At 59.4% G+C, this 21,840-nt stretch overlaps 1 protein-coding gene across 1 annotated transcript; it reads left to right on the top strand.

The window, feature by feature from the left end:
* The first annotated feature begins 377 nt into the window (after positions 1-377).
* Positions 378-20,268, top strand: WDR86 (WD repeat domain 86). The gene is given in 7 exon segments (XM_047097502.1): positions 378-540; positions 9,586-9,727; positions 12,596-13,010; positions 16,285-16,420; positions 19,759-19,862; positions 20,094-20,183; positions 20,185-20,268. Coding segments are annotated over 7 exon segments (1,134 nt in total).
* The last annotated feature ends 1,572 nt before the right edge of the window (positions 20,269-21,840 follow it).

The raw sequence follows: 21,840 nt of genomic DNA, 5'->3' as shown, positions 1-21,840 counted from the left end.
CCGCCGCGGGACCCCGCCAAGAGGCCCGAGCCTTCCGGCGCGCCCGGAGACGCCGCTGCCCGGGGGTCCTCGGAGGGAGGGGCCTGCCCAGGTGCGGCGCGCGGAGCGGAGGCGGCCGGCGCCGGTGGGGGCCGGGAAGTCCCAGCGGGCCGCCCCCCTGCAGCGCAGCCCCCTCCCCTCCCCCCCACCGCCGGGTCCGCGGGCCCGGAAGCCGGGTGGGCGGCGCGGGAGCGGGGGCCCCACCTCCCCTCCTCCGCACCCCGTGCCCCGCGGGGGGCCATGGCCGCGGGTCTCAGCCGCAGCGAGCCGCCGCGCGGATGCCGGGGCGCCCCTCCCTAGCGGGGCGCTGCCTCCGGGGCTCCCGGCGGGCCGGCGGCATGGGGGGCGGGGGGTCGGCCCTGAGGGTCTGCGCCGACCACCGCGGGGGCATCAACTGGCTCAGCCTGAGCCCGGACGGGCGGCGCCTGCTGACGGGCAGCGAGGACGGCACGGCCCGGCTCTGGAGCACCGCGGACGGCCAGTGCTGCGCCCTCCTGCAAGGTAGACCCGCCTCGCCGCGCCCTCCCTCCCCTCGCGCTCGCCCGCCTTCTGACCTCAGCCCTGCGGCCCCCAGACCCCCCCTCGCCCAAGCCCCGCCCCCGCCCGGGGCGCTCGTGGGGGGGGGGGCGCGCGCCGCGGGATGCGCGCGCGCACGCGGGGCGGGGGGGCCCAGCCGGCCGTGACCCCGACCCGTGGGCCGAGGGGCGCCCGCTGCGTGGGGCTTCCGTCACCTGTCAGCCCAGTGCGGGGAAATCATTTCCGGTACCACGGCAGTAATGCCCCACCGGGAATCTCACCTCGGCGCGCTCCCGTGGCTAGGCAGCGCCTTCCCCTGCCTCTCGCTGTCCCTGGGGCGTTTGGCCGGGACCTTAACTCTAGGAACCATTGTGGTCACCACCAGGGCTTGCCAAGCCCCCCACCCCGCCGCACGGAGCACCGCAGTGTGCAGGCCTCACGCGGCTGTTATCCCCCTCCGGCAGACGAGGAAACCGAGGCATTCCGGAAATAAGTTGCCCGGGGTCACGCAGCCTGTGGGGGAGGGAGGGGAGGGTTGAAATGTGAACCCCCCTCCCTTCCCCATCTGACCGCCCTACCCTTCCCTCCCTGCAGCCTCGTTTCTTCTGCTGGAGAATGAAGGGGCGTGGGAGAGGAATGGATCAAAGTTTCTCAGAAGGGGGTTAGCACATTTGGAAACACGATGCGGGGGCAGGAGGCACAGGTAGTAGGTGGACATGTTGTTTTATAGAAGTTTCACAAACGCACACGTGTTGGTTTGTATCTGTGTACTTCGTCACACCGGAGGCCGATGCGTTTCTTTCCGTGGGTCCCTGTGACGTGTCCGCACTGCAAGACTGTGAGGTCTCTCTCCAGCCCTGTCGCTGTTGTCCCGAGAGCAGGTAGTAGCCCTTTGAAGCACAAGGCTCTCCACGCGGCGGGTGTTTATAACCGCCTGGTTTTTCCACCATAACCAGCAAGTCCCGAGTGGCCTCCCCGGGCCTTCCAAGCCATGTAGGCACAGGGAGCTTCATTAGTGGCAGATGATAACCCTGTTGGTTTTAAATAAAAGCAGTTACGGGAGATATTTCAAAGCCTGGGAGAAATGGATTTTGGATTGCCTGTTACTTGGGGGTAGGTGTGGAGACGGGAAATTCTGGTACAAACCAACACACATTCCTGGCCACCCCCTGCCCCCAACATCGCAGATTGACGGGCACTGACCCAAATGTGGAAAAGCTAAGATCTGTTCAAAATGTATTTAAATTTTTTAATGTTTATTCATTTTTGAGAGATGGAGAGAGACAGAGCGTGAGGGGGGAAGGGGCAGAGGGAGAGGGAGACACAGGATCCGAAGCGGGCTCCAGGCTCCGAGCTGTCAGCACAGAGCCCTACGCGGGGCTCGAACCCACAAACCGCGAGATCGTGACCTGAGCTGAGGCCGGGCCGATTGAGCCACCCAGGTGCGCCAGATCTGTTCAGAATTTAAAATCTAGCTGCATTGCCCCCCAGACACGAGACTCGTCTGGAGGGCTTTCAGAAATGTACATTTCCAGGTTGCAGTTTCAGTGGGCCCATAGTGTAGGACTCTAGAATTTGCACCTCTAACAAGCTCCTGGGTGGGTCTGAGGCACACTGCCCCCAGGGAGACCTTGGGGCTGGTGCCCATGGTGGGAGCCCAGTTCATAGGTGCGTTTCCTCCCTAGTTGAGCTCCAGGCCTTTCCAGGGTGGTTCTGGCCTGGTGGGCAGTTCCAGAGCCTGGGCCGAGCCTCCAGGGCCCGCCCTCCTGCCCAGCTCTGCCCTGTCCTCACCACCCAGCTCTGTGCCTGGCAACAACCGAAACACCCGCTTTGTGGCCCTCACAGTGGCTTGTCCCCAGAGGACCCCAGCAGCCTCTGTGCCCTGGCTGAGAGCCATCCCCCTCAACAGGAAAACTCCATCAAACTGAGAAACTGCCGAGCACTTACCCGAATTGTTTCTGCTGCTATAAAGATCGGCGCTTCAAGAACTTTAATGGACAGAAGGGACAGAATAACCTTGCCTTATCACGAAGTCACACTAATAGTAACTTAGAAAAGAGTCAGTTTGGATGTGCACTAGTCCTTGCTCCTAGCTTCTGACCCGCAGCAGTTCTGCTTTTTCAGAAAATGGAACTGAGGGCGCCTGGGCGGCTCAGTGGGTTAAGGGTCCGACTTTGGCTCAGGTCGTGATCTCGCCGTTCCTGGGTTCGGGCCCCATGTTGGGCTCTGCTGACAGCTCGGAGCCTGGAGCCTACTTCCCATTGTGTCTCCCTCTCTCTCTGCCCCTCCTCTCTCTCTCTCTCTCTCTCTCTCTCTCTCTCAAATAAACATTAAAAACAATTTCTTTTTAAAGAAAATAGAGCTGGCTTTCAAAGGCGGTCGGTGACCTCTAGGTGAAGAAAAGCAGGTTTAAGGGGAGAAAAGGCAGGTTTAACTGACAATTATTCTGTAAAGGGAAGAATTGTATTTAATGTAATTTTCCTTTCCTCCTCTTTTTCTCTTATCCATCGGGTACCTAGTCACTTGGGGCACTTCATTGGCTCAATGGGGTAGGCAGCATTTCCCAAAATGGCGGTCCCCGCCCTGGTCTGTTCCTGCGTGGCAAGGGACCCAGCGTGAAGGTTCCAACCCACTGTGGTTGTCCCACAGCGTCCTTGTCTCCTAACAGCATCTTCTAGCAAGATAGGGGTGCTGTTTGTTTTTAATTCCATGTGAACAAACTGCACACCCCTAATTACTGGAAGCCTTGGTGGGCATCTGCCCATCAGGTTGACCCCTACTCGCCACCAGGGAGCGGGAGGGGCCATTACTAGGAGGTGGCTCTGGAGCTGGGCTGCTCCCGCTCGAATCTCATTACTTCTCTTGCCTTGGTTTCTTTATCTGTGAATTGGGGGTGATACAATAGTCATCTAGCCTTATGAGGTTGTGTGTGTTTTGGGGGGGGGGATTAAAACAATGAACAAATAGTTCCTGACTCGTACTAGTTGTCTGACCTTCCGTGCCTACATCAACACACCCGAAACAAATAAGAGGGTCTCGCTGGCACTGTACCTGGCCAGCTCCAAAGCTCTTCCTCGTTTGCTTCTCACAGCCTTATTATCCCCATTTGTGGATGAGGAAACTGAGGCTCCAAAGGGCTAAGCAGTGCTCCCGCATTTACGCAGTCAGGGCGGCATTGGCCGGAGCCCGCACCCCTCCCTTGGCTCTACCGGCTGCCTGTGTGAGATTCAGAGATGGCTGCCCCAGAGAATTTGCAGGTTGGGTTGCTAAACTTGGGGGGCTTTGTGCACTTGAACTTCAGATAAAGCAGGAAGTCCGCGCTGGGGTAGTCAGGGCTCGCCTCTTGGCCCAGGTGGGCCTGGAAGGGAATGGACAATCTTACTTATTTTTATTTTTTATGTTTATCTATTTTTTTTTTAAATTTTTTTTTTCAATGTTTATTTATTTTTGGGACAGAGAGACAGAGCATGAACGGGGGAGGGGCAGAGAGAGAGGGAGACACAGAATCGGAAACAGGCTCCAGGCTCTGAGCCATCAGCCCAGAGCCTGACGCGGGGCTCGAACTCATGGACCGCGAGATCGTGACCTGGCTGAAGTCGGACGCTTAACCGACTGCGCCACCCAGGCGCCCCTGTTTATCTATTTTTTGATGTTTTCTTTATTTTTGAGAGAGAGACAGAGCACAAGTGGAGGAGGGGCAGAGAGAGAGGGAGACCCAGAATCCGAAGCAGGCTCCAGGCTCTGAGCTGTCAGCACAGAGCCCGACGCGGGGCTCAAACTCACGAGCCACGAGATCATGACCTGAGCCAAAGTCAAACGCTTGACTGACTGAGCCACCCAGGTGCCCCTTTTTCTTAAACTTTTTAAATGTTTATTTATTTTTGAGAGAGAGAGAGAGCGCGTGAGCAGGGAAGGGACACAGAGAGAGGGAGACAGGATCTGAAGCAGGCTCTGTGCTGACATCAGAGAGCCTGTCGCGGGGCTCGAACTAAGGAACCGAGAGATCATGATCTGAGCTGAGGGTGGGTGCTTAACCGACCGAGCCACCCAGGCGCCCCAATTTTTAACTATAATAGAAAACATGTAGCATCAAATTTACCATCTTGACCATTTTTAAGTGTACAGTTTGGAGATATTAAACTCTCATAATGTCCTGCCATTACCACTACCCATCTCCAGAACTTGGTCATCTTGTAAAACTGAAACTGTGTCCCCTTTGAACAATAACCCCATTTATCCCCCCCCCGCCCCCCCCCCCCCCCGCCAGCCCCTGGCATTCCCCGCCCCCCACATTCATTCTGCTCTCTGCCTCTGTGGATCTGACTGTTCTGGGGGACCCCGCACAGTGCAGTCATATAGTGTTTCTCTTTTGGTGACTGGTTCATCCCACTGAGCATGATGTTTTCGAGGTTCGTCCGTGCTGTAGCAGGTGTCAGGGTTTCCTTCCTTCTGAAGGCTGCGAACTGTTCTGTTGTTGCATTTTTTTTGCCCGTTCGCCCGTCGGTGGACACTTGGGTTGCTTTCACTTGACTCTCGCGAGAGTAGTTCACTGCCGTGAACTTGGCCGTGCAAACATCTCTTCCAGGCCCTTTGTGTATATACCGAGAAGTGGGCTTTCTGAATCGTCTACATATTTTTAAAGAAGCGTGTGGGGGCACAGGGAAGGCTCTCAGACATGGATCGTTAGTAACTTTGTCAAAGAAGAGTTCCATCAAAAATGCGGTTTTAAGGATGGATGTGAAGGAAGCCCGGGCTGGGTGATTTCATTTCTGCAGCTCTTGGGAGACCACTGTCTGGGGGTGTGGCGTGAGGAGGGCACAGGTCGAGGCCGCCTGGTTGAGGGCGTGGGCTGACGGAAGCCAGGCGGGACGACAGCGCCGGTGGCAGCCGCAGCGACAAGAGCACCAGCCTGTCCTGGCTGGGAGCTCGGGGCAGGTGGCCCGAAGCGGACCCTTTGCTGGTTTTGTCCGACACCGTCCGTTTCAGCCACCCCTTCCGTGGCTCACTGCTCTGGCCCGTCACCAAGGCGGCTCCGTGAGGCGGGTCCCGGCAGGAAACAAAATGGCACCCTCAAGATGGTATAGCTCAAGGAGAGGTTAATAGAGACACTTGCCAGATGTGGGCATAGCGTAGGGGAACCGCAGGACCTGTGGTTCACCAGCAGGGGTCAAGGGGTCATCACTCCTAGCCCCGAAGAAGCAAGGCTGGGAAGTTCACTGTAGCCCCGGAAGAGAGGCCTCCCTCCAGGGAGGTGTGACCATGGCTGCAGGCCAACAGATCCTGCCCTAAAGCCTCCTGCTGGGGCTCCCAGCTGTCTGAACCCTGCGGGCAGCTGGGGGGCGGGGAAGCCACCAGGGGTGGGGGAACCGCAGTGAGCAGCCTGGAGCCCCCCCCCCCCCGGGGGAGACCCAAGACTTGCCAGGGGCACAGAGGGGAAAGCGGATCCGTTTTTCAAGCCAAGTGAGTCGGACGCACGTTCCAGCTCCGGTGGGGCCCACGCCATCCAGCCCACCTCTGCCACTGCGGCCCCTGGGTGGCCGATGCCCTGAGCGGTCTCTCCAGCACGTGGAGGGGCCACTTGGAGCCTCCAGCGAGTCTGAGGGGCGCTGCCAGGGAGGCGGGGAGGGCCGGACGACATTGGCAGAAACGGAAAACCCCTGGCCTCAGCCTGTCCTTTTGAACATAATAGCTGCGTCTTATCTGCATTCTTTATCCCTTCAAAAATGTTTATTTTTAGTTTGGCTTTGTTTTGCTTATTCTACACAATTCCAACAGCTCATGGTGGTGGTGGTGGCAGCGCTGTGGACCCTGGAGACTTGATGGGCCCTCCTTCTCCCCAGCCTCCCCCATCCCTTCCCCCCCACCCCGTGACCCCGTAGGCTGGGGGCAGTGGACCCTGTCACACAGCCCGTGGGTTGCAGGCAGGGACCCGCTCTGCAGTGTCTGCGGGCAGGGCTCGGAGCTGGGACTCGTTCAGTGTGGGTTTTCAGATGTGGGGGTGCCTGGCGCACAGGAAGGGGCTTGTCCCTGGGAGGGCCTTGACCGCCGCGGGGAGCCTCAGCCAGCCTAGGGCCAGGCGCCCAAGAGGGCAGAGGGTCAGCCTGGCCCGGCTTCAGACATGAGATTTTTTTTTTTTTTTTTTTTTTTACATCGAAGAAATTCTTTTCATTATTAACTCTTTTCTTCAAGTCTTTGTTTCTAGGTGTTTATATTTTTATTGTGTATATCTTTTTTTTTTCTTTTCTTTTTCTTTTTTTTTTTGGCTTCCACGGGTCATATAATCGGTCCCACATCTCATGGCCTTCCCATGCCTGGGCTAGTGGCTATGGCTTCATTGAGTGGAGATGCCATGGTTTACTCGCCACACTGTTTTCCAGTGCTTTTCTTGGCCTCCTGTACACTTGGCACTTCGCCTTCCTGCTGTCAGATGGTGTTGAGGCAGGACGGAAGCGGCCAGAAAGGGGCCGATGCCCCTGCGGAAGCGTCTCCTGGCTTGGCTGGCGCCGGGCTGCACGGGGTGGGTAGGAGACTGCGGGGTGTTCCCGCAGGGGTCGCCTGGCCCGCGCCCGCCTGCCCTGGGGACACCGGGCTGCCTTCCAGCCACGCTGAGCAAGCCAGGTGGTTCCTCAGACGGCGCTGAGCCCTCCCCACGGCAGCTCTGGTTTCAGGGAAAGTTTGTTGACAATCTTAAAATGTTTTATAAACATTTTGGGGTTGGCAAAAAAGCTGGGCTGTGTTTTGCCAAACACATTTTGCCCTCGACTTTTAAACTGACGTGTATTTTAAGGGAAACATAATCTGCGCCCTCTTCAAGTGTTTACTTAATTCACACAAACGTCGTTCTCTTAGAGGCCTGGTATATGCTATCCAAGAAGACTGAAAAACATGTCTTCCTTTCTGTCTTTTTTTTTTTTTTTAATTCTGTTTCCTAAAACCCAGGGAGTTGGGTTCTTCCAAGAGCAACTAAACTAAAACCCAGGGCCCCCCAAAAAGTGCAAATCAGCTTGAAACTGCCCAGGAGATTCTGAATCCCTATCTGATACCATTTTATTCATTTGACAGAGAGAGAGAGAGAATCTCAAGCAGGCTCTATGCTTGGCACGGAGCCTGACACAGGGCTCGGGCCCACAACCCTGGGACCATGACCTGAGCCAAAATCAAGAGTTGGACGTTCAACCGACCGAGCCACCCAGGCGCCCCTTGACCGCAATCTTCAGCGTAATTAATATAGCCCACGCGTGTAGATATTTGAACTCATCAATTTCCTTCTCTGTGAATTGGATCTTAGGTCAAACATTCCTTTGATTCTATTGGTTTTCTGGTCCCTGGATTCTTCTAAAAATACACTCAGGTTCAGTTTGCTATCAAGAGTGGTTATCCGAGGTGGAAACGTGTTGACCTGAAGGACAGGCCTCCTATGACGGGGCACCTGACAGCTTCCAGAGCTGCTCTGTGAGCCTTGATCCCACAGCCACGGTGACAGTCAAAAGACTGACAATTGCACTGTGAGCAGTTGGACGGGCAGGTGCCCTTGGCCAAGACCCCAGGCTCTGTGTGGCCCGCCCTCTGCCCTAGACCTCCACCCTCGCTGTATCCGTGCAGGATCCACCATTTCTGCCAAGCACCTAAATTCTGGCCTCGGGGTCCCTTCTTGCGATGGTGTGTGACATCTTCTGTCGAGGGACACTCTGCTCTCTCCTCCCCACATAGGCACGGGCACCGCGACACCCAGGCTTCTGCTCTCTTGGCCCCGTCATGCCCTGTCCAGCACATGTCCTGTCGCTGTCTGTCCTTCGGGGCCAGTACTCTCTTCGAGGGCAGAGAAAATGCCTTAGTCGTTTCTGCTTCTGTATTAGTTCCCTGCGGCTGCTCTGACCACTGGTCACACTGGGCGCCCTAAGACACAACTTTATTCCGGTCCGGTTCTGGAGGCCAGAGATCCAAAATCGGTGTCGCTGGGCCAAAGCCGAGGTGTTGGCAGGGCCACTGTCCCTCTGAACCCTGCAAGGGAGAGCTGGTCGCCTCTGCCAGTTTCCGGCGGCCGCTGGGTGCTCCTTGGCTTGGGTGGCATCAGCCGTGTTCAGGGCACCTCCGGTCACTGCTGTTTCCACAGCGGCTTCTCTGCGGGTTCCTCACATCTCCTTCTGCCCCTTCTTACAGGGACACTTGTGGTGGTATTTCTGGCCACCCTGAGAATCTAGGATACTGTCCTCATCTCAGAACCCTTCATTACATCTGAAAATGTGTCCCCCCCCCCCCCAAGCAAGGTAACGTTTAGTTTCCAAGAATCAGGGCCTGATACCTTTGGGACCAGTGTCTCTTCCCAAACATAAGAACAGCCACCATCCAGCATGCACTGCGTCTGCACAGCTACCCTGGGAGGCGGGCACTGTTACTCTCCCCAGGGCCCATCAGGAGATGGGGGTGCGGAGGGGTGAGACCAGGCCTGCGCCAGGAGCTAAGCCAGGCGTTAGGTGTGCCCTGGGTCTCCTTGCCTCCTGCCTCTGGGACACCGGGTTGTTCAGTGACTAAGTGGATTCAAACCCCTGCGAAGTTTGAAGACTGAAAGGAACCAGTGAGGAAGGGGGAGGGAAGAAGAGGAGGGAGGAGGAAGACAGAGAGAGAGAGACGAAGAGCAAGGAACAGAGGGATGGGGGTAGGGGGCGCCTGGGTGGCTCAGTGGGTGGCGACTCTTGATCTCAGGTCATGATCTCACGGTTTGTGGGTTTCAGCCCTGCCTCAGGCTCCGTGCTGACAGGGTGAAGCCTGCTTGATACCCTCTCCTTCTCTCTCTGCCGCTTCCCTGCACTCCCTCTCTCTCAAAATAAATAAACGTTTTTTTAAAAAGATCGGGGGCAGGGAGAGTGCCCCCTGAATTTCTCCTGGTGCCCCATCGCTCCCAAGGCTCCCAGACTGGACTCGTCGATCGTCCCTGCAAAGGGCCAGTCGCTCCGGACTCGCCTGAGACGCTCCCTGCCCCCGCGAGAGTTGCCACGGCCTGGAACACTCACGTGTCTGCCTCATCCACAGGCCACGAGAGCTACGTGACCTTCTGCCACCTGGAGGACGAGGCCGCCTTCACGTGCAGCGCTGACTGTACCATCCGGAAGTGGGACGTGCGGACCGGGCAGTGCCTGCAGGTGTTCCGGGGACACACGTCCATCGTGAACAGGTCAGCGTGGCTGGGGACCCCCTGCCCTGGAGGAGCTGAGCGCCGGGGAGGCCTGCCCGTGGATGTGCGCGGAGGTCGTCGGGAGCGCGTGGCCACGGAGGCTCAGGACGGATGTCCCCCGGCTGCATGTGGGGGTCCGGGAGGAGGTCGGGGAAGGGATGCCCGACTTGGGGGCCCCACTGCTAGGCACGGGGAAAGGCATTGGAGGCCACGGCCCCTCCTGATGTGAACAAATTCCAGACAAAGTGGCTTAACAGGTACCTGATGGTGGACCGGGGGCTTGGCTTTGGAGCAAAACGGGTTTGGTTCTGAAGATAGAGCCCAGAGTGGTTTTAAACCTCTCCTTTCTGTGTTGTGGTTGAAATATGCCACCCCCTCCTTCTCAAGGAGGTTGGAAGTTTTCCTTCTTGAATTTGGGTCTGAGCTGAGCCATGAAAATTCCTTTGCTGATCAGATCAATTTGACACTATTTATGCAACTTGTGATGGCTGTCTTAAACTCCGGAGGGAGGGCCCGGTATAACCAGGGGGGACGGGCACCTGCGCGCAGGCCCTCGAGGCCTCTCTGATGGGGGTGGGGGCTTCCTGGGGGGTGTGACGAGTCAGTCAGGGAAAGGGGTCAGGGGCTGGGCCAGGGCAGGTGGAGAGGGAGGGCTGTTCTCAGTCACAGGGGACACTGCTTGTGTGATTCACAAGCTGGGTCAGCGTGAGAGACTGGCCCAGTGGCTTAGGGCTCGGTGGGAGGGAATGGGGGGCCAGACCGACCATGAACTGACTGGGGTACCAGCTGCCTGTGGTGCTGCCTGCGGTCAGAACCTTATTACCCGGCAGGAACCCGGTAACATCTCTCAGTAGAAAGACCGGGGGTTGTGTTGGCTCAGGATGTGTCTGAGTGGAGACGAAGGCCTGGAGGGAGCCCTCCTGCCTTCCAGCATCTGCATTGCTTTTTAAATTCATTTTAATTTTTTTTTAATGTTTATTTATTGTTGAGAGAGTGAGAGCACAAGCAGGGGAGGGGCAGACACACACACACACACACACACACACACACACACACACACACACACACAGAATCCAAAGCAGGCTCCGAGCTGTCGGCACAAAGCCCAACGCGGGGCTCGAACCCATGAACTGGGAGATCATGACCTGAGCTGAAGTCGGACACTCAACCGACTGAGCCACCTGGGCGCCCCCAGCATCTGGGCTTCTATTCTCCTGCCTCTTTAGCTAGAGCAAGTGAGGTCCGGACATTGAGGATGAGGGCCCAGATGACACAGGTGGCCGAGGGGGTCATACCTCCTGCTGGCCATTTCCTGAAGCTCTTCCTTGAGGAAGAAGTTAGTGATGGGGCGCCTGGGTGGCTCAGTCAGTTGAGCGTCCGACCTCAGCTTAGGTCATGATCTCACACTCGGTGAGTTCGAGCCCCGTGTTGGGCTCTGTGCTGACAGCTCAGAGCCTGGAGCCTGCTTTGGATTCTGTGTCTCCCTGTCTCTCTGACCCTCCCCTGCTCATGCTCTGTCTCTCTCTGTCTCAAAAATAAATAAAACATTAAAAAAAAAAAAAGTTAGTGACTAAGGAAAAGCACGGGTGTGCGGGATTCTCCTGCTGGGGCTGGGGCTGGGTGGACAGGACAGGCCACATCTCAGGTGACCAGCTTGCTCTCAGGTTGTTGCCGGAAACTATCAGTTGCTCCTCAAAAGCAAACCCGGACAATGAAGGCTAGCAATTCTAGTCTGCCAGGCTTAGGCTGAGCACACACACACCGCTTTTGAGAGGTTGCTGTTCCAAACTGATAGTTCTGGGGGCACCTGGGTGGCTCAGGTGGTTAAGCGTCTGACTCTTGGTTTCAGCTCAGGTCATGATCTCACGGTTCGTGGGTCTGGGCCCTGAGACAAGGTCTGTGCTGACAGCATGGAGCCTGCTCGGGATTCTCCCTCTCTCTCTCTCTTTCTCCCTCTCCTCTGCCTCTCCCCCGATCTTTCTGTCTTTCTCTCTCTCTCAAAATAAAGAAATAGACTTAAAAAAAACAAACAAAACCTGATAGTTCTGGGTAGATACTAAGTCTTAGTGTATTGCATCACGAAGTAAGTGCTCACGACTGTGCAGTATCCCTGGGGCCACCACGTGGAATTCACTTCTTCCCATGTTTTCAGAGACGGGCCGGGTGTGTGCGTTTGGTGGGGATGGGGGTGGGGCACCGGCCAGGCCTTGGGGTCCCTGCCTTCTCGTGCCGGCCCGATGGGGCAGGACTCAGGCCCCCAGGGCATCACCTCTGATGCCACGTGGTGTCAACTCGTCACTTTCTGTTAGAGATACGCGTGTCATGAAAACCATACCTACTGGGTGTCAGGGAAGAAGGGAGTCGGACACAGAGCGCGTGTCCCGGTGCGCTCGGCCTCCCTAATGACCCGTGGGCCGTGAGGACCGCCCAGCGGAGAGCGGCGTGGGCCGCGTGCGGGCGGGACGTCTGCTCTCCTCGAGGTCCGGCCCTCCCCCTACCTGCGCCAGGCTCGCTGGCAGAGGGAGCACCAGGCGCCTCTGAGGGTGAGGCGCGGGGTCCTGACCGCTCTGCCCCCACACTGGCCACACACGCCGGTTCCAGGTGCTCCCTCAGCCGCTCCCCTGGGCGGGTGTGTGGACAGAGCCCGGGACGTTACGCGGAGCGCCGCGTGAAGACAGACGTGTATGTTCCGAGGGCTTCTTAGCATTCACCAAAACGAGACGGCGCGTCGTGGGGGGCCCCTCTGCTCCTCCCACACGAAGTTCCCTGGGCTCCCTGGACACGCGGGACGGCAGACAAAGGGCCCCTGGGACGGGCCGTGGGGCCGCCCTGCACGGTGTGACCCCTGCCCTTCCCTCTTCCTTCCAGGATCCTGGTGGCCGACAACCAGCTGTTCAGCGGCTCCTACGACCGGACAGCTCGAGCCTGGAGCGTGGACAAGGGGCAGGTGTCCCAGGAGTTCCGGGGCCACCGCAACTGTGTGCTGACCCTCGCCTACTCCGCCCCCTGGGACTTGCCCGGGGCCCCCTGCGCCGAGGAGGCCGGGGGGCTGCTGGTGACGGGCAGCACGGACGGCACGGCCAGGGTGTGGCAGGTGGCCGGCGGCGGCTGCTGGCAGACGCTGCGGGGCCACACGGGCGCCGTGCTCTGCCTTGTGCTGGACACGCCCAGTCACACGGCCTTCACCGGCAGCACCGACGCCACCATCCGCGCCTGGGACATCCTGAGCGGGGAACAGCTGCGGGTGTTCAGGGAGCACCAGGGCCCCGTCATCTGTCTGGAGGTGAGATCCGCCCGGCCCTTGCCTGTCTGCCAGGGAGGCATCCTCCCAGCTGCCACGGACCGGGGGAGGGGGTTGGGGCTCAGACAACGGAGATGGAGGGTCTCACGGTTCTGGAGGCTGGAAGGCCAAGGCCAAGGTGCCAGCTTGTAGCCAGACGTCTTCTCCCTGCGTCCTCACGCGGTCTCCCCTCCGCATCCAGAATTCCTCTGCTGACAAGGACACCGGTCCGACCGGATGAGACGCCCACCCTAGTGAATTCAGTTCACTTAGCCACCTCCTTCGAGACCCTGTCTCCAAATACAGTCACGTTCACAGATCCGGGGGTTAAGGCTGTGCTCCACACAGAAATTCTGGTCTCCTCACACGTTAGGTGAGGACTAGGTCTACCGACCCACGAGCCCCCGGTCCACGATTCCTAAATGCAAACGTTCCAAAACCTGAAGCCTTCTTAAAGATTTAGGCTCGGCAGCAAAACTTAGTTGGTGGCAAAGCCCGGACAGAGAGGAGGCTTGTTGCAATTCGCTTTGGCCCGCTTCCTGGGAATATGCACCCTGTTGCCGTAGAGACAGGAGTGTGCTGCTAAAATCCAAAAGCTCCTGAAACACGGCCGGCCCCAAGATTTTGGCTCGGGGCCTCTGAGCGTGAAGTGGCGCCCACCCCCGGGGGTTGAGAGGATCCGATGGATTCGCCGTAGGCACAGCACGGTGGCCCGGGCACGGCTTGTTCTGCTTGTTTCTGCCGCTGTTAAGCATCTAACAGACGTGCTTACGTTTTCTCATGGGGCACTTGCGAGGACAGAGGCTCGGAGAGGGTCAGCAGCCTGCCGCACGCCTCACAGCTGGTAAGGGGCAGAGGAGGATTGGTACTCGGGGCAGAACACGTCACTTGTCCTCATGACCAGCAGCTTAGAAAGGTGCGACGGGGCCTGAACCGTGGGGGAGCCAGGGGGCCTCTTCTAGCAGCTCTGCCCAGGAGGCGGACTGTCCAGAGCCCCGCCGTGCCCCGCGGGCTGGCCCGGTGGCTCCTCTAACCCCCGTGCTGGTGCACCTGCTGCTGTGAGCTGAGCGGGAGAGGCGTGCACCCCAGGGCCTCCACGGCAGAGTCCCAGGCTCGCCAGCCTCATCCCGCCGCCTGTTTGGGTGGATCCGTGGCAGGGGCGTGGCCCGTGAGCCCCACCCCCTCGGAGCTGTCTTGGCTGAGGGAGGTCTTGCGGGACCGGTGTCCTTTGTGATAGGCCCCCGTGACGGTCGGTCTGCTTCCCCATCTGCCTCGGGCCTCCTCTGGCCTCCCCAAACTGCCCCGCTGTTCCCTGTGGGCGTCCCCCCGGGAAAGCAGCCCAAGGGAACGGCGAGGCCTCAGGCCGCCAAGGACAACACGCTTGGGGCGTCTCCTTGGCCTCGGATTTGTGCTCTGAAATTGTGCTGCTTGGTCACTTTTAAACACAGCGTGGCAGGCCCCACGTTGTTGGGACACGCTGCGTGGGGAGCAAGAGATAGCTCCCCTCCTCCCCGGCAGCCGCGGGGTCTCAGCGCCTCCTCTGCGTGGGCTGAGCGGCACGCAGCCGCGGATGCTGGGGACAGCGACAGATGCCGGGGAACGGTCAGGAAACACGGGGCAGGGGGCAGGCACAGTGCGGGGGGCGGCGTGAGGAGGCATCCCGGGGGCGGCTTGCCCACAAAGAAAGAGGACAGCACAGGGGTGCTGGAACATGGGCAGGAGCTGAGCCCCTTGCAGGGTGCTGCAGATAGCCAGAAGACTGAGTGACGTCCTGAGCCCTGCTGGAGCCCCTTGGGCATGCGGGTGTCACACGTGTCCCTGTTCTTGGGGAGGGGACAATAAGAGAGGCCAGAAGTCAGGCTCTGTTGGCCGGGGCCAGTCGTAAACTATCAGGACTGTAGGGCAGGGCCGGGGAGAGGGGCCCTGTCTGTGTCCCCCCTTGTGTCCCCCCTTGTGTCCTCCGGAAACCAGCGGCAGCCTCCGCCTCCAGGAGGCCGAGTGTATTCCTCGAGGTCCCACCACCTGTGCCGCAGTGAGTGGCCCAAAGCCAGGTCTGACCTGTGCCGTGGCTGCGGGTGGAACTAGAACCTGGGCTAGCGAGAGTCCTGTCCTCTGGGATTTAAACGGGAGATGACGTGGGGAAACCGGGTCAGCGGTGGGAACCGGAGTGGAAAGCGGCCCAGAGCGTGGCCGGGATCGGGCTCTCAAGCTAGGAGGGCCTGGGGCAGGTGGAGGAGGCCGGTGGCCAGCCTGTACGTGCTCCAGGCCAGCTGCCTGCTGCCCCCCCCCCCAGGAAGGGCCTCATCTTTCCTACGCCCCCAGGGGTCTCTGGGCCCCGGCACCATCAGGAAGAGCTCTCTCCAGGGCTTCTCGCCTGCCCTCCTCGCCCAACTTTCGCTTCTCTGCATCACTGCTACCCAGAGGTGCTGCGTGGGGTTTTGTCTAGAGGAATCTGCAGGGTTCTTTTAATAGTCTTTCTTTGCAGTTCCTTGGGCCAGTACACTACCTTGGCAGGGGGTGCTCCTGGGAGGGGGCCTCCCCAAGCCCCTTCCCTTCTCTCCCAGGCCCTCTCCTTACCTCCCGCCACACCAAGCAGGGCTGGGAGTGCCACTCTAGTGAGCCAGGGCGGGCGGGAAGTGGGGGAGCCTGTCTCCAGGGCCTCCTCCCTCCCCACCAGGGCAGCCCCAGGCGCAGGAGGTCAGGACCCAGGGACGGCCCCCGGGTGGCAAAGATCTACCTTGGACATAACTGCGGCCAGTCAGGGTAGACCTTTCTCTAGACCTTTCTCTTTCCTATGTGCACCTCTGCCTGCAAAGGTGCGGAGTGAGAGCCCCGCCCCGGGAGCCCTTTCCTCAGCCGAAACCCCTGGGGCCGCCTGGCCCTGGCCGCGGGTGGATTCGCGTTAACCTTCCCAGGCACTGCCTCTTCGTCAGTAGGGAGCTGCTGAAGCCGTAATGACAGCACCGCGAACCTTTCGTGGTCCTTGCTCCTAGGGTGCCGAGCGCTGTACAGGCCCGCTCTGCACCCCCCGAGGGAGGCGCGGGCAGAGTCAGTGACTTGGCCCAGGGCAAAGCGACAGGATTCTTGGGCGCCGGAGTGGGCCGCTGGGTGGGTCCCGCAGGCCGGGCCGTTTCCTGCCCATCCGGTTTCCAGGGAGACCCGGACACGCCCCTCCCCTGTTAGCCAGAGAGATTTGGAGGGGGCCTCCGAGTCGCCTGCGGCCGCCAGCAGGACCGGAAGTCTGGTGCTGACCCGCCCTTCTCCCCCCTCCCCCCAGCTCGTGGACCGGCACGTGTACTCGGGCAGCGCGGACAGGACGGTCAAGTGCTGGCTGGCAGACACGGGGGAGCGCGTGCGCACGTTTGCAGCCCACGGACACAGCGTGAGCGCCCTCAAATACCACGCGGGCACCTGTAAGTGACCCTTGTCCCCGGCGGTCCCCACGCCACCCCAACCTGCCTGTGCCCTCCACTCCTCACCCTACCAAGTCCTCCCTCACTCGGGGCCTCTCGGCCTCTCTACTTCTTACTCGACTGTTCCCTTCGTGAGCCTCAGCGGCCAGTCGGGAGGACCAACAGCCCACGCCCCTCCACGTACATGTGCCTGCGGCGTTATTTCCAAAGAAGGTCCAAACGAGGGTGTGGGGATTCCTCCCCACTTGCACCCCACAAGAACGTGCAGCAGCCTGAATGGTCAGAAGTCCCAGGGTTAAGAGCACTGTCTCACGGACACATTCTAATTCTCTAAGTGAGACAGAGACTACTTAACTCCAGCCAGACCTGAGGGCCGGGTGCCTTTGGCTTCACCTGGCATTAGGTTTGACTACAGACAAGAGCCCAGATAACAGTGCTTTAAATGAAACAGTGGTTTATTTTTCTCAGGTAGAATTTCAGAGGCTGGCAGTCTAGACAGGAATGGATGGTTGCACCAAGTCAGTCAGGCACCCAGTCTCCTTTGATCACTTTGCACATCACCCTTAGCACATATCTTCTAGCCTTTAGGGGACCTCATGGTTTAACATAGCTGCTGGAGCTCCAGCCATCATGTCATGTTTTAGACAGGAAGAAGAGGGAAGGGCAAAAGGATGCATCTCTTAGCTGAGTAGATCCTTTTTTTTTTTTTTTAAAGTTTATTTATTTTGAAAGAGAGACAGAGAGAGCTCGCACGAGCAGGGGAGGGGCAGAGAGAGAGAGGAAGAGAGAATCCCAAGCAGACTCCACACTGTCAGTGCGGGCCCAACATGGGGCCCAAACCCACAAACCGTGATATATCATGACCTGAGCCAAACATCAAGAGTCAGATGCTTAACCGACTGAGCCACCCAGGTGCTCCAGCTGAGGAGGTCCCTTTAAAGATCTTTCTTAGGGGCACTCGGGTGGCTCAGTCGGTTAAGCAGCCGACTTCAGCTCAAGTCATGATATTGGAGTTCATGAGTTCAAGCCCCGCATCCGGCTCTGTGCTGACAGAGCCTGGAGCCTGCTTCAGATTCTGTGTCCCCCTCTCTCTCTGGCCCTCCCCTGCTCGTACTCTATCACTCTCTCAAAACAAAACAAAAAAAGATCTTTCTTGGAAGCCCTGCCCAAAGGCTCTGTGCATACACCTCTTTGACCACAGCCTGCAAGGACTAAATAATAAAATCTCTTATCTGGGATATTGCTTCCAGGATGAATCAGGGGTAGTTTGGAAAGAAAGACAGACAGACTGGCTTATCGGGTAGGCAACAAGCTGTCTGGCCCACAGGTCTCAAACTGACACACCTGAGCTTTGCTGGCTCTGTCCCTCGGGCTTGGCACATGTTCACCCCAGACATGCCCAGAAAACAGACACTGTTCGAAGAAGCAATCGCCCTCCCCGCCCAACCTCATCACATCACACCTGCACGGGAGTGGGGCTCCCAGGTTCCTGAACATATCTGTTTCCCCAAACAATCCCCAGTGTTATGTGTTGCCATCAGCACCCCCTTCCCCCCTCTTTTTACACACACACACACACACACACACACACACACACACACAGAGGGAGCAGAGGGGTGGGAAGAGACACAGCAGAAAATTCCAGTTGATTTCACAGCACAGGTGTTTGATGAAGACAGAATGTGGATCTCTGAAAATAGAGCCTGAGACGCCCTCAGGATTTAGGTGTCTGACACGGAAAAATTATTTTTTCCTTTTTCCTGTGTCCAAGCCTGTAAGTGTGATTATGGCTCTGCTCCCAAGTCAGAACCTCTAATGTAAAAAGATGAAAGCTGTCCAGAGCGCCTCACCTTGGCAGCAGCTGGGACGGCCCCTACCTGCTGCCCGCTATTAAGGAAATTGGTCCGTGGTCTTTGCCAACAGGGTGCAGGCTGATCAGACTTAATTCCTGACCCTCTTCTCGCCCACAGGGTGCCCAGCAGCCACACTGGGTTGGGGGAGGGGAAGCAGAAAGGAACAGAAGAGACCCAGGAAGGAACCCGCCCTCCCCCCAGAGCCACATTCACCAGTGGCTTTAGCAGCAAGGCTGGGAATAGGCAGGTGAAGCAGTTAGTGGGGTAAGGAATAGATCCCCGAGGCTAGGGAGGCCCCATGGCTCGCTAGGCTGCTGGGTGGGGGTAGCAGGTGCTGTGGGTAACTTCTGCTGCTGCAACTGAGGTTCTCTGTGCTAGGGTGTTTTCCTGTGAGGAGCAGGTCGGAGGAGGGCTGGTTCCTGATACCCACAGGAGAGGCCCTCAACCAATGACTGATGGGAACTGTGGATTAGTCGTCCAGCATCCTTGTCCCCCCCCCCCCCCCCCGCTGCCGCCAGGGGACAACTCTGAGACATGCTCTGCACCCTCTCCCAAGGGCCCCAGCAGTCACCTGCTCACTAATACACCTGTATGGGCCTCCTTCCTTCTTGTTTCTCTCCCCACCTCGTGGAATGCGCTCACAAAGTGTTTGCACCCAGATCCTAGTGTCAGGGCTCACTTCTGGGAGAACCCAGGCTAAGACAATAAATAAACGAGGGAGTTCTTATGGTCAGTGTCCTCAGTGTGGTCCCCGACCAGCAGCAGCAGCAGCGGGAACTGGTTAGACATGTAGGTTCCCAGACCTTTTAACACAGACACTCAGGTGGGCACAGCAATCGGTCTTCGCCAGCCCTCCAGGTGATCATCGGAGTCTGGGAACTCTTGACCTAAGTTCTAATGTAGGAAAAGGCACAAGGAAGGCGGAATCCGGGGGCTTCCCCTGTGAGGGGTTGGGCGGGGGCACTCTAGCGAACCCCATAGGCTCTGTTTGGAGGGCCAGGTTCATTACTGAGGAGGGGGAGGAACGAATTTCTGGTTGGTCCTTGCCCCAGTAGGCTGCTCAGATGGTGGGGGTGTATGACTGCCCCCACCCCAAGGCAGGGAGGGGCCTTGTAGCAGGGAAGCCACGCCTCCCCAAAGGCTTAAAAGGCTTCCACCAAATGGTCTGAGAGGGAACCTGGGTCGAGGTGGTTGGTACTCAGGAGGAGTAGGAGCACCTGAGAGGGCAGCGCCGGCGCAGCCGCAGTCGTGCGGAGCTGGCCGCGGCGCAAGGAGGGGGTGGTCACCCTGCATTGCCAGGCACGTGGTAGGATAATGAAGGCGCCGCCTCCTTCCTTTCAAGGGGCTTCTGCTAGTTCTTATTTGGACCCTCTGGCTTCCCCGTGAGGCGGGCGGACGGGCGTCACCGTTCCCGCCCCGCCCCTCCCTGCTCCCCGCCCCGCGGCGCCCGGAGGAGGTGGAGGCAGCGTGGCCCTGTGTTCGCAGTGTTCACGGGCAGCGGGGACGCCCGCGCGCGCGCCTTCGACGCCGAGTCTGGAGCGCTGCAGAGGGTGTTCCGCGGTCACGCCTTCGTCATCAACTGCATCCAGGTAGGCGCTCCCGCCCGGCTCCCGGGCTTTGAGCAAGGGCGAGCCCGGCGGCCTCGGCGGGGAGGGGGAGGCCGCCCCCGGCGCCCCGAGGCCCGGCTCCCCCCCCCACCCCCGGCGGAGTCGGCGAGGTAGGTGGCGTTCGCGCCGGCGTCCGGAGCTGCGGGCCCCGCGGCGGGAGGGCTGGCCCGGCGCCCCCGCAGCGCCGCCCCACGCGCCGCCCCGCGCCCGCAGGTGCACGGCCAGGTGCTCTACACGGCCTCGCACGACGGCGCGCTGCGCCTCTGGGACGTGCGCGGCCTCCCGTGCGCGCCGCCGCCGCCGCGCCCCGCCGCCCCCCGCGCGCGGCCGCGCCCGCCTCTTCAGCAACAAGGTGGGCTGCGCCGCCGCGCCCCTGCAGCCGGCCTGAGCGCCCGAGACCCACCCGCCGGCGGACAGACGGACCCCCGCCCGCGACCTGGGCAGTGGGCTCTGCCCGTCCTCCGTGTCCGTGGACTTTGGCAGCCCCGTCCCGTGGAGGGGGACCGTGCTCGCCCTCGGGGACGGAGTCTCCTCCGCCCCCTCCTCCAGCCCGACCCTTCCCCCCCCCCCCCGCCCCCGCCCCCGGCCGAGTGGCCCCTGCCCTCAGGTCTGCGCCTCTGGCCCGCGGGACCCTCCCGACCCAGGGCCTGCGGCCCCGCAGAGGTCCCAGAAGCCAAGCCTTTCCTGGGAGTAAACGGGGATTTCTTCAAAAAGCCACCGAGCCGCAATTGTCATTAGTTGGGCAAACTGTCTGGAGGACACTCGCGAAGAACCGAAATACACGCCTTTCAAAGCGCCCTGAAATATGTCTTTTGTTCCGCAAACTCTCGGCTTCCTCTCAGGAGGAGGAGGGGTTCCCGGAAGCAGGGGGCTCACGCACCCGGCCTGGGCCTGCCCCTCCTCCGGGGCGACGTGAGGGGCTGAGGCCTGATGGCCCCTACAGTGTCACTCGCGCGGGGAGAGGCCAGAGGGCGAGGACCCGGCTCTTCAGCCTGTCTAGGTGGCAACGGGGACGCGTCACCCCTGCTTCGGAGCTCCCGCTCTGCGTGAAGGGGGGAGGGTCCCTTCCCTGCGGTCTGGCGTGGGGCTCGGCGCGTTCTGCCCACTGTCTGGGAGCCCTCGCTCCCTAGCCCTTCTCGGTGCTGCCACTGCGGCTGCAGGGGCCTGCCGGCCATGGGAGCTTGCCAGGGAGCTGAGGTGCATTTCAGGGAGGATGGGGAGAGGGACCACCTCGAGTACCTGCGCCAGTATCTCTGCGTCGCTGGCAGAGAGGCAGCTCGAGTGACCAGACGCTCCCCGGTGGCACAGCCGATGCCGTGTTCCTGCGTCATCTCAGGTCCCCCGTCCCGTCCCACCACAACAGAGACTGGAACACACAAGCTGTGATATCCCCGGAGAAACAGCCGCTGGGTGCAGATGGGAAAACAGGAGCTGCCGCATTTTTTGTTCTCCCGCCTGCCTCTCCGGGAAGAGAGCAGGAAACGGAAAACTGTCGTTTTGTATTTGTGTAGCAGAATATGCTCAAGGAATTTGTTTCTACAACACACAAGCCTTTGCTAGAGACGTTGAGGACGTAAAGACCAGATAACCAGGTATCCTCTGCCTTTGATAAATAACGTTGAATAGGGAAGGACAGAAGTACTTAGGGACATGGGCAGGAATAGGGTCAGGACCCGGATCACCAAAGCCAAGAGCGGGTGGCATTTCACTGGAGAAGGATGAGCGTCGGATGTGGTGAGGGCGGCACGTCTAGCGGACACACACCTGCACCCACTGCTGCCCGGAGTTCTCGAACCCCTAATGGCCCGCGTATTCGGCCACTCAAATCTGGACCCCCTGCCCGCCTTTCAGGGCGCTCTGTGGTTGCACTCGGCAGTCCCTCCACCCTCACTCTCTGCCCCCAGTCCATCCTCTGGTGGGTCTAGAACGGCTGTAACCTCACGAATGTGGCGCACTTGGC

The sequence above is a fragment of the Lynx rufus genome, unplaced genomic scaffold (assembly GCF_022079265.1).
Source record: "Lynx rufus isolate CCGP_SWC_20201006 ecotype Redwood Valley unplaced genomic scaffold, mLynRuf1.p SCAF_4, whole genome shotgun sequence".
NCBI classification, from domain to species: Eukaryota; Metazoa; Chordata; class Mammalia; order Carnivora; family Felidae; genus Lynx; species Lynx rufus.
This window is presented reverse-complemented; position numbering and strand designations above follow the sequence as displayed.